Source organism: Mirounga angustirostris, unplaced genomic scaffold (genome assembly GCF_029215605.1).
Source record: "Mirounga angustirostris isolate CCGP_5_RB_7025 unplaced genomic scaffold, mMirAng1.0.hap1 SCAF_3, whole genome shotgun sequence".
Lineage (NCBI taxonomy): Eukaryota > Metazoa > Chordata > Mammalia > Carnivora > Phocidae > Mirounga > Mirounga angustirostris.
The window spans coordinates 92,994,797-93,007,034 of NW_026991711.1; the positions used below are offsets into that span (position 1 = coordinate 92,994,797).

Consider the following 12,238-nt stretch of genomic DNA (forward strand, 5'->3'; position numbering starts at 1 on the left):
TTCTGTCATTTTGAAGGGCTCCTTCCTTGTTAGCTTTTATTTATTTATTTTTTAAATTTTTATTGTTATGTTAATCACACACATTACATCATTGGTTTTAGATGTAGTGTTCCATGATTCATTGTTTGTGCATAACACCCAGTGCTCCATGCAGAACGTGCCCTCTTTAATACCCATCACCAGGCTAACCCATCCTCCCACCCCCCTGTTAGCTTTTATAATTGCAGTATTTTATCTCTTTGGAAGTATTAATGATATATTTTAAAAACTTATCATTGCCTCTTCTTTCCTCTGTGTTGTGATTTTGGAGTATGTGTTTGTTCATCTTGATCTCTTTCACTTTAAAAACTTATGCATCTTTGAATGCTTGGTTATCTGCTCATATTTAAGAGCAGTGGACTAAAAAGTCAAAAGCTCTGAGTGTATGGGTGGAGCTTGTTGATTGTGAGCATACTAGTATTTACGAATTATTTGAATTTTTAAAAATTGTCTATCTATCTGTATTTTGAATGAGAGAGAGAGAGAGAGAGAGAGAGTGCGAGCCAGGGGGTTGGGAGGGAGAGAGAGAGAGAGAACCTTAAGCACGCTCCACACCCAGCATGGAGCCCGACATGGGGCTTGAGCTCAGACCCTGAGATCATGACCTGAGCTGAAATCAAGAGTCCTGACGCCCAACCAACTGAGCCACTCAGGTGCCCCTAAATTTATAAGATATTCTAGGAAGGAATAGTTAGATCTAGGTCTTACAGTAAAATAAATGCCAGTTGGATTGCAGAGTTGAATATAAATTTTGAATTCAGAAAAACCAGGGGAAAATTATATTGGTTATTTGTCAAAATTTAAATTTGAGATCCAGAGATTTAAAATTAAAAAGTGGGGAAAAAAAAAAAGTTGGTGGCTTCGGAGAGTAATCATTAGTTATATATTCAGTGTCTTTGAGTGTATAAAACTCACGCTTCTAGGTTTGTGCAAATTCGTTGGTCCCAGAGAGGCATTTCGTATTGCTGTGTTCAGAGCTAAAGGCAAAAGCCATTCCTCAGGAAGTCTTTGTTGGTGCTAGACTGTCCTGAAGCCAGGTTACTGATCTCTTGAGGTGGTAACCTTCTTAGGAGCCCCTGTATAGACATTGCTGAGCAGAGAATGAGGCAGCTAGTGAGGCAGAAGTGTAAGTAGAGGGAAAGGCACAGCTGCCTGAGGGAATTCTGAATTCAAGTGCAGGTACCAAAAAATAGTAATCTTTTTAGCATTCTCACACTTAGTTGTTTGGGCCAGCTTGTGGGTAGCTTGTTGTAGTTGTGGGTCACGTGGCCCCAGTGAGTAGACATTACCACAGACAGAGAGCAACTGCAGACTCTTCCACAGCGGACATTGAAAATGGTGACTGCTTTACCAACAGTGGATGAAATTCTTGCCCCTGGCAGGAATTTTAGGATCAACCAGGCGAGAGGTATACCTTGTTCCTAACTTGCAAACTTGCAGGCATGCTCACGTCAGAGGGTGTAGTTGTGACACAATAAAGTGATAAGTTGGTCAGGGCATGCCCCGGCAACCTGTGTAGTGATATTATTTGTGCGCTTTGTAAGCCACTGGAGATCTTTGGTGCTTTTAAGAGGGAAGGTGATGGAAACATCATAAGAAATTGACTCTAAGGCATTTTTCCAGATCTTTAGTAATCTCTGGATATGAAAGTGAGTTTTACTCCCATCTGGGCCTGAGATGACAAATAAGATTTTCGTAATTCAGTGCCAACTTTGCTTAGTTGGTAGTGGCCGCCTGGAGCAGCTTTGAGAAGGATTTTGAGGCTACATCTGGGCTTAGGTGGAAAGATGGGCAGAAAAGATCGATACCTGCCATGGAACGGGAATGGGGGATGTCAGGCTCCTTCACCCCCTTCATTTTACCTCTCTTTGCTGATGTGTCCTTTTGGCTCCCCTGTTACTTAGGATGTGACATTCTAAGTAGAAAAGAATGAAATAGAAGCTTTAGAAGTTAAGAATTTTACACACTCAGCATCTGGCCAGCTCAGTGCTGGACTCAGGGAATGAACTATGGATTAATGGAGGCCAGAATGTACCTAGTTTCCATAGTGAGCGCAGGAACAGGATTTACACAGTGATATAACGCTCCTGCGTGACATAGTGTTATATAGTTCCCATCCCTATCCTGAAGGAGAGTCCATTCTAGTTGTGAAGAAAAGACCAAACATGTTTGAACTAATTAGAGCTTGTATGACAGGACAGTTTGTAAGCAAGTGCTAAAATTTCTAGTCTGATCCCTGAAATGGGTGGTGTGGGTTTGAACGTAGGAGTACATTGCTTTGGACTCTCAGCCTTTACACTTATTCCAATGTATCTGTGTTTTGCTTTGGAAAGCCTAGTTTTTTCTTGACTTCTACCAGAGCAACCGCTTCACTGTACCCTACCCCCAATTTTTCTCTCATTACTGGTGTCACTTAGGATGGAATATTTTGACTGGTTAAGGAGTTTTGTTTCAATTTCAATGTCAAGGTGACATTGATCCATTAATAGAAAATAAATGTCATGTAGGTTTTTTTCAGTTAATCTAGTACAGTGTTTGTTTCTGGAGAAATTATTTATAGCATTTTTTAATTAAGCAGAAGTCACAGAAAAGCCTTTATATTGTAATGTCAGTGCATTTTGAAAATCTTTATCCTAAGTAATCACCAGTCTGTGCTTAGACAGAAATAGGACAAACATATGCTTTTCATAATGTATACATTTTGTGTAGAGCGGTCAGGCCGTTTAATATAGTGCCTGAGAATATGAGCTCTGGATCCTTACTCTCAGGGCTGCCATCTCCACCCGAACTCACCATGTTACCCTATAACTAAGTTGTCTGGGCTTGATTTCCTCATCTGTAAAATGGGGATGATGATAATCTTGTATATGGCTATTGTAAGGATTAATTGAGATCTTTCAGAGAGAGTCCTGAGTCAGTGCTTAGTCTATAATAAGTGCTCGATTATTGTTGGGTGTTACTAATGTTATTAATATAGTTACTGTTTTTGTTATTAGGTGGGTTTGTATCCTTGATTTTTTTTTTTTTTTGGAGTGTGACTCAACTTCACATTAGTGTTTTAATATAATTGACTGTAAACGGTGATAGTTAATAGTTTCTATATATACACGTGTATTTTTTTTTCATACAGGTTGAATGTAATTTTTACAAAATTTGATGAAGTCCAAAAATCTGGAAACATGATACAATCAGCAAACGGTGAGTAGAAAAAGCCATCGTTCTATTTTTGCCTTTTCAGTTTTAGGTCAGTAATACTTACGCTAGTTCTGAACAGCTGAATTTGATATCTTGAGGACAGTTTCTAGGTCTGAAGACTTACCTCCATTTACCCACTTTCCCAGGCTGGAAACAGTAGGGTTGTTGTTGACTTTCTCTTTGGAGCTCACACCGAACTCATGAGCTTGGAATCCCAGGCATTCTGACTGTAGCCACCACTCTTGCCCTGGTGCAAGTCCTTGTAGTCTTTTACCTATGCTCTCGCGGTGGCCGCCTGGCCAGTGTCCTTGCTGTTACTCTCCCCAAGCACCTAAAAGCTGTTTTTCACACAGCAGAGTGATCCTTTCATTTTTATTAATTTTGATTTAAAAAAAATTTTAAATAGGGCACCATGCCCAATGGGGAAATCCAACTCATGACCCTGAGATTGAGTCGCATGCTCTGTCGACTGAGCCAGCCAGGCACCCCTAGAGTAATCCTTTTAGGATGTAATTGATGTGATGTTAATCCCCGGTTCAGAATCCTCCAGAGGTTTTTGAGATCAGTGGCTCACCATGGCCCACAAGGCCCTGCACACAATCTGATGCTGACCACCATTCTGATGTCATCTGATGTTCTTCCCCAGAGTTCTTTTGGCTCCCGTCCCATTGACCTCCTTGCTATTTTTGAACATTCCAAGCTTCTCCTGCTTCAGGGCCTTTGCGCTTATGACTTTTTCTGTTTGAAACATTTGTCCCCTGGGTGTGTTTATGGCCCTCCCCCTCATTCCATCCAGACCTTGGCTGCAGACACACTTCATTACCAAGGCCAGCCAGTAAGTACAGCACATCCGATGTTCTAAGGGAACTCTGTGCCTTCGTTCTGTTTAATGTTCTTTCTTACTGCATATTGCTGCAAAATAATATGTTTATTCATGGGGCCAAGAACATTGTATTATTCCCTTCTTTATCCTTAGTGCCTCAAAAGGTCCCTGGCATGTGGTATAGGTATGCAGTAAATATTGTCAAATAAACAAAATAATGACTGAGACTTGAATTGTGACTTAATGTTTCTGATACATTCCTTTGACTATACTTTGTGATGGTTGAGCACATGGATGTTTCTTGTGATCCCAGAAGATGAAGAAAAGACAAGTGAATTTGGTGCATAAGTGTGTATGAGTGTATGAGTGAAGTCCTCAGAAAGCAGTTGCCACCAAGAACTTTTTCTAACTTATAGACACATCATTGCATCATAGCAATTTCTGAATTGCTAGGGATCTTAGATCATAGCGTAGCTGTTGAATTTTGAAAATCTTGAAGCATAAAAAACGGTTGTCACTTTGGGGGAATGTCACTCCTAGTACATAAGGGCTGAGCAGGGAACAGGATGTAGGTCTTTTAAGTCCTACTCTGCTGTGTACCTATCATTATCAGTAAGGAATTTGTCTTTGCATAGTATGTTCCTTAAAGACTGTTTAAAGAATTCTAAACATGCTTTCATGAAGCCCTTTTTTTTCTCTTCCATGTGTTTGTAAAAACATAATTAAAAGGGCAAAAAAAGAGTATTTACAATAATTCTGCTACCACCAGTAAATCAGTGTTCATTTTTTCATATTCACTTAACAATTCATTTGTCTGTAACTGTATAATTTGTAATTTTATCATGGCATAACTTCTGTACATTGCCCTCTACATTTTTTTTTTTTTAAGATTTAATTTTTAAGTAATCTCTGTACCCAATGTGGGATTTGATCTTACAACCCTGAGGTCGAGTCACACACTCTAGTGCCTGAGCCAGCCAGGTGTACTTTTGTATATATACTTTTATATGTGATTTACAGTGGGTCCATGGTAGAGCTAGAACCAAAACTCTGGCCGTGGAGTTGTGTTCCTGTGATGAGTGACATTGGTGGTGTACAAGGGCAGGGCTTCCCAGCCAGGTGTCACACATGTGCTTTTAATTCTCTGTGTGTGTGTGTGTGTATTTGTGTAGTTTGTGTGGTTTCCCAGTTTAAAACTTGTTGGTACCAAGATAGAAAGTACCAGGTAAAGAGGTAGTGGTGGTGGGGGCTGAGAAGTGAGTTTGTGCTTTATAGCCTGTGTTATAAATCCTAACTATGAAACAGAATCTGATTATAATACTGGCACTGGGGAGAAGGACCACACCCCTGCTGGAGGCCTTGTGCAGGAGAGCGTTTGTATACTCTCTGAGTTTTAATGAACACGACACACATGATTTAATCAAGGGTACTAAATCCTGTGGCTTTGGGTGTGTCACAGCAACATTTTATTCTAGACCTCCATGTGCTGTAAATACTGCCGCTGCATATCCATATATGTATATGTGATAAAGGGGTAGGATTGAGAATGAAGATGGTTCTTTTAGGTGTCTGTGTTAAAAATAGCAGATGGTAAGGAAATCTTAATTCAAGACTTACTAGAGGCCTTAAAATTTCAGCTTTTTGCTGTCTATATGTAGTATTACTTTTTAATTGTTAGAACCAAAACAGAATCACCTAAAGGGGTATGTATAAAGATTTTAGAATTCTTAACCCAAATAAGTTCAGTCTCTTTATGGTAACTTTGAGAGACTGGTAAGATGTTCAGTAGCTGTCAAAAGCAAACCACCTAATTTCCTTCTTTGCTTGAGTCCTTGAACATTTAGATAGCATAGAGAAGCCACAGTTGGAACATAAGAAAACCCTCTTTTGATTTTTGTTTTTCTGGTTCACTGACTCCCAGTATAACCAGTTTTTGAACTCCTCTGCACGTCAGACCATTGACTGCTCTACTTATTCTCAACTCTCCACCCTCTGCTGTCTTCAGAGACATGCTGCTTATATAGGTTGATTGTGACCTTTCTGAAGTTTCCTGTTAGTTCTGTATGTCTTTGTAGATTCCTTGGCATTTTCTGCATAGATCGACAAATCATCTGCAAATAAGAGTAGTTTTATCTCTTTCAGATTTATATACTTATTTCTTTTTCTTGCCTTATTGCACTGGCTAGAATTTCCTCCTCTACATAAAGTATAAGTGGTGGGAGTAGACCTCCTTATCTGGTTCCCAGTCTTAGGTCTTTCACAACTAAGTGTGATGTTAATTGTAGGTTTTTTTGTAGATGTTCTTTAGCAAGATGAGGTAGTTCTCATCTATTCCTACTTAACTAAATTTTTATTAGAAGTGAGTGTTGGATTATTTTGGGGGGGAATTATCAGCATATTTTAAATATTGAGATAAGTCTATACCAAAAATTTACTTTTTTAAAGTGTATATTTTTTTGTATATTCACAAAATTGTGCAATTATCTAATTCCAGAATATTTTTATATTCTGGAATACTTAGAACCATTAGCACTCCCAATTTCCTTCTCCTCCTAGTCCCTGACCACCTACTTTCTGTCTCAAGGTATTTGCCTATTCAGGACATTTTATATATATGCAGTCATACAACATATGGCTTTTTATGTATGCATAATGTTTTCAGGATTCACCCATGTATCAGTACTTCATTCCTTTTTATGGCTGAATAGTATTTCACCAGTGTATAGATATATCACCTTATGTTTATCCACTCATCAGTTGACGGACATTTGGGTTGTTTCTACTTTTTGATTCTTGTGAACAATGATACCGTGAATATTTGAAAGTTTTTATGTGGAGATGTTTTCATTTCTCCTGTGTATATACCTTGCAGTAGAATTGTTGGCTCCTGTGGTAACTCTGTGTTTAACGTTTGCCTAAGTGGCGCCTTATTTTCCAAGTGGCTGCACCATTTTACATTCTCACCGACAATGTGTGAGAGTTGTAGTTTATTCATATTTAAGTCAATACTTGTTATTATCTGTTTCTTTGATTATAGCCATCCTAGTGGGTGTGGAGTGTTGTCATTATGGCTTTGATTTGCATTTCCCTAATGACTAATGATGTTGAGCATTTTTTTCATGTGCGTGTTGGCCATTTGTAGATCTTCTTTGGAAAAATCTATTGAGTTCCTTTGTCTTTTTTTTTTGAAGGGTTGTTTGTGTTTTTATTTATTTTTTTAACTGAAGTATAGTTGACACACAGTGTTACATTAGTTTCAGGTCCACAGCATAGTGATTCCACAGCTCTGTCTGCTGAAGAGTAGTGTAGCCACCATCTGTCCCCATACAGCACTTTCACAGTACCATTGATGCTATTCCTTATGCTGTGTCTTTAATCCCTGTGACTTATTCATTCCCTGACGGGGAGCCTGTTCCTTCCATTCCCCTTCACCCATTTTGGCCATTTTCCCACTCCCCACCCCTCTGGCAACCATCAGTTTGTTCTCTATATTTATGAGTCTATTTCTCCTTTTTGTTTCTGTGTTCATTCATTCGTTTTGTTTTTTAGATTCCACTTGTAAGTAAAATCATATGGTATTTGTCTTTCTGACTTGTTTCACTTAGCATAATACCCTTTAAGTCCATTCATGTTGTTACAAATGGCAAGATTTCATTTTTTTTTTTAAGATTTTATTTATTTGAGAGAGGGAAAGAGAGGGATCATGAGCGCGGGGAGGGGCAGAGGCAGAGGGAGAAACAGACTCCCCACTGAGCAGGGAGCCAGACTTGGGGCTTGATCCCAGGACCCTGGGCTTGTGACCTGAGCTGAAGGCAGACCCTTAACTGACTGAGCCACCCAGGCGCCCCATATCTCATTCTTTTTTATGGCGGAGTATTATTCTGTTGTGTGTATGTGTGCATGCGCGCGCACACACACACACTCCTTTATCCATTCAACAATTGGGTTGCTTTCATATCTTGGCTATTGTAAATAATGCCACAATAAACATAGGGGTGCATATATCTTTTTGAATTAGTGTTTTTGTTTTGTCTCGGTAAATACCCAGGAGTGGAATTACTAGGATCATATGGTATTTCTAATTTTTTGAGGAACCTCCGAATTGTTTTCCACGGTGGTTGCACAAATTTACATTCCCATCAACAGTGCACTGTACATACTTGCCAGCACTTGTTATTTCTTATCTTTTTGATTCTACCCATATGACAGGTGTAAGGTGATATCTAATTATGGTTTTGATTTGCATATTTCCCTGATGATCAGTGATGTTGAGCATCTTCTCATGTGTCTCTTGGCATCTATATATCTTTGGTAAAATGTCTATTCAGGTTCCTGCCCATATTTTAATTGGATTGTTTATTTTTTTGGTGTTTAGTTGTAGAAGTTATCTATATATGTTGGATATTAACTCTGTGCAGATACTTCTCCCATTCAGTAGATTGCCTTTTTGTTTTGTTGATGGTTTCCTTTGCTCTACAAAAGTTTTCTATTTTGATGTAGTCCTGATAGTTTATTTTTGCTTTTGTTCCTCTTGTAATCTATGAAAATGTTGGTAAGGTTGATGTCCAAGAAATTACTGCCTATGTTTTCTTTTATGAGTTTTATAGTTTCAGGTCTTACATTTAGGTCCTTAATCCATTTTGAGTTTATTTTTGTGCATAGTGTAAGAAAGTGGTTCAGTTTTATTCTTTTGCAGGTAGCTGTCCAGTTTCCCAACACCATTTATTTTGTAATTTCAAGTTTTTTGTTTTTTTTTTTTTAAGATTTTATTTATTTATTTGACAGGGAGAGTCAGAGAGCACAAGTGGGGGGAGGGGGTGAATGGCAAAGGGAGAAGGAGAAGCAGGCTTCCCCGCTGAGCAGGGAGCCTTAAAAGTGGCGCCTGGGTGGCTCAGTCGTTAAGCGTCTGCCTTCTGCTCGGGTCATGGTCCCAGGGTCCTGGGATCAAGCCCCACTTTGGGCTCCTTGCTCGGTGGGAGGCCTGCTTCTCCCTCTCCCACTCCCCCTGCTTGTGTTCCCTCTCTCGCTGTGTCTCTCTCTGTCAAATAAATAAATAAAATCTTTAAAAAAAAAATCTTAAGGGCGCCTGGGTGGCTCACTTGGTTAAGCGACTGCCTTCGGCTCAGGTCATGATCCCGGAGTTGCGGGATCGAGTCCCACATCGGGCTCCCTGCTCGGCGGGGAGTCTGCTTCTCCCTCTAACCCTACCCCCTCTTGCGCTCTCTCTCTCACTCTCTCTCTCTCTCAAATTAAAAAAAAAAAAAATCTTAAAAAAAAAGAAAAAAGGGGGGGCTCTATCCCAGGGCCCTGAAATCATGACCTGAACCGAAGGCAGACACTTAACCGACTGAGCCACCCAGGTGCCCCCGGTGGTTTCAAGTTTTTATTTAAATTCCAGGTAGTTAACATATATCATAATACTAGTTTCAGGACCAACACTGTTTATTGAAAAGACAGTTTTTTCCCCATCATATAGTCTTGCTCCCTTTGTCATAGATTAATTAACTATATAAACATTGGTTTATTTCTAGGCTCTCTCTTCTGTTCCGTTGATTTATGTGTCAGTTTTTGTGCTGGTACCGTACTGTTTGGACTAGCATGTCTTTGTAGTATATCTTTAAATCTGGAATTGTGATACCTCCAGCTTTGTTCTGCTTTTTCCTGGTTGGTTAGGCAGTTTAGAGTCTTTTGTTGCTCCATACAAATTTTAGGATTATATAATTTTGTGAAAAAATGCTATTGGTATTTTGACAGGAGTTACATTGAATCTATAGGTTGCTTTCGATAATATGGACATTTTAACAATATTAATTCTTTCAATCCATGAATGAGCATGGTATATCTTTTCATTTGTTTATGTCATCTTAGTTTCTATTATCAGTGTTTTAGTTTTCAGAGTACAGGTCCTCACCTCTGTTAAGTTTATTATTCCTAGGTGTTTTTTTCCTTTCAGTGCAATTGCAAATGGAATTGTTTTCTTAATTTCGCTTTCTACTACTTTGTTTTGGTGTATAGGAATGCAACAGATTTCTGTATACTAATTTTGTATCCTGCAAACTTTACTGGGTTCATTTATAAGTTCTAATAGTATTTTGTGGGCGGGAGAGTCTTGAGAGTTTTCTTTGTATAGTATCATGTCTGCATATAATGACAGCTTTACTTCCTCCTTACCAATTTGGATGCCTTTATTTCTTTTCCTTGTCCGATTGCTGTTCTTTGCCCATTTTTAAATTGGTGTGTGTTTGTTTTTTTGTTCTTGAGCTATAAGAATTCTTTATATATTCTGGACATAAGACTCTTACCAGATACATGATTTGCAAATATTTTTCTCTGTTCTGTTGATTGTCTTTTTTTACTTGGTTGGTATTTAAAAGTTTTTAATTTTTAAATTTGTAATTTTTTGTTGTTGTTACTTGTGAACGGTAACCTTCTTTTGAGTAAGAAAAGCTCTGGATTTGAGCTAAGTTGAAAGAAACTATTTAATGTAATAATAGTTACATTATTGCTTATAGTTATTGCTTCCCTACGGCAATACTTGTAGGGGAGAGATGAGTTTCATCGCAGGTTCTATTTCTTGACATGTTCAAAATTAGGTTGTTCTAAGATGTGTAATTATGTTTATGTAAAACCCATGGACTTAATTTTTTTTAAATGCAGAATTGTGACTAAAAAACAGCAATGGAAAAGCAGCTGAATAGCAGTTGGAAAGGAGTGTCCTATCTGTAATAGAACACTTCATCTTTGTAGGATTCTTTTTTGTTGCTAGGTTACCCAAAGGCCTTTCAGCTTTGAATGGCAAGAATATGGGAGTTAAAAATATGTTGTTTTATAGATGTTTCTTTTTCTTTTTTTCCATCTGCATATAATTAGCAAACCCCTTGAAGCAAAAATTACAGTTTTGCCTTCCATGGGTTTCAAAAAGCAAATTATTTTCTATGTAAGTCTTTCTCTTAATCATGCAGATGTGCTTATGCTCACAGGCGAATTGGATTTTCAGCATGAAAGAGCCAGTAATTATAGACTAGTCAGTGTCCTTTATCTGCGGCCACTTAATGATCTTTAATTAGATTTGATTGAAGTGAGGCCCATGGACATTAGTTTGGTTAAAAATGTGCATGCTTTTGGGTTTCTTGAGCAAAGCTAACATGTTTATGAGGAAAGAATGAAAGTATCATGCTGGTTAAATCTGTGAAAATTCCATAATAAACCTGCAGCTAAAGAAAAAGTTAAAATATTGATTGCTGACAAAACTATAAACCAGATAACAGATAATCATAAAATTATCAACTCTAATACATGCATGTATCTACAGCATCATTTTGCTGCCAACTGCATTCTGCCTTATGTTTTTCTACTAAAAAATAATTGTATAATTTGAAAAATGTTAGATGTCGTTTCTAAGTTGTTAGAAATGAGAAATACCTGTGCAAATCTGAAAGCGACTAGACCAATGTTGAATTGTTAGGTAAGATTTGAGTTGTTGCCCAGTGTAGCTAGGACAAAGCATTCATTTAAAGGTGAATTGAGTGTCTTCTTTGTTAAGAAGCCAAGCCATTATTATTGTGTAGCCTAAAAACCGTAATTGTGAGTAAGTGGATCCGGTGCTGGTAATGGGCTCCCATCCCCTCGCCTGCTTGTTTATTAGACTCTGTATATTATAAGGTCTGGGGTTCTGGTTCAGTATCTTAGGAAAGTGTTTCCATAGTCACAGATCCAGGGATAATATGGTATAAGGCTAGCAAGTATACCTCACTCTCATAAGGACAAGACCACCTAAAATAGCCTGGGAGAGACTGTTTCTGATACCAGTTTAAGTAGCTTAAGCTGCGACTGACAGCTTCATCCTCTGTGTGGAAGTAAAGCTTGCTTTTTTGATACTATTCTTAAGGTTCATGTTAGGAATGTTCTTCCCTGTTTTTTCAAGGGGAAAAATCAGATAGTTAAAAAAATTTTTTAATAGAGTTTTAAAGAAGGCTCTCCTACATGAGTAAAGTCAGATGGAGAAGGTTCACCTCCCACTCAGTCCCCCTTTTAAAACAATCACTTGTATATAGTCCAGGCTTTTATTTTGGAAGAGGGTGGCAGTTGCCATTGGTGCAGATCACACTGAAGAAGTCGTGTGGGTGGAGAGTTGGCTGATGCTTAAGTTGCTGTGAGTAGGTATAGCTTTCAGAGCAGTGT

General features: G+C 38.4%; 1 protein-coding gene across 4 annotated transcripts in view; it reads left to right on the plus strand.

Annotated features, from left to right (window-relative positions):
* CLASP1 (cytoplasmic linker associated protein 1) overlaps positions 1–12,238 on the plus strand; it is a 263,675-nt gene that overhangs the window by 109,521 nt on the left and 141,916 nt on the right. For all 4 annotated transcript variants that reach the window (XM_045869025.3, XM_045869027.3, XM_054506248.2 and 1 more), the window contains exon 8: positions 3,170–3,237. In XM_045869025.3, coding sequence (XP_045724981.1) covers positions 3,170–3,237 — 68 coding nt within the window. The remainder of the gene's footprint in view (positions 1–3,169; positions 3,238–12,238) is intronic.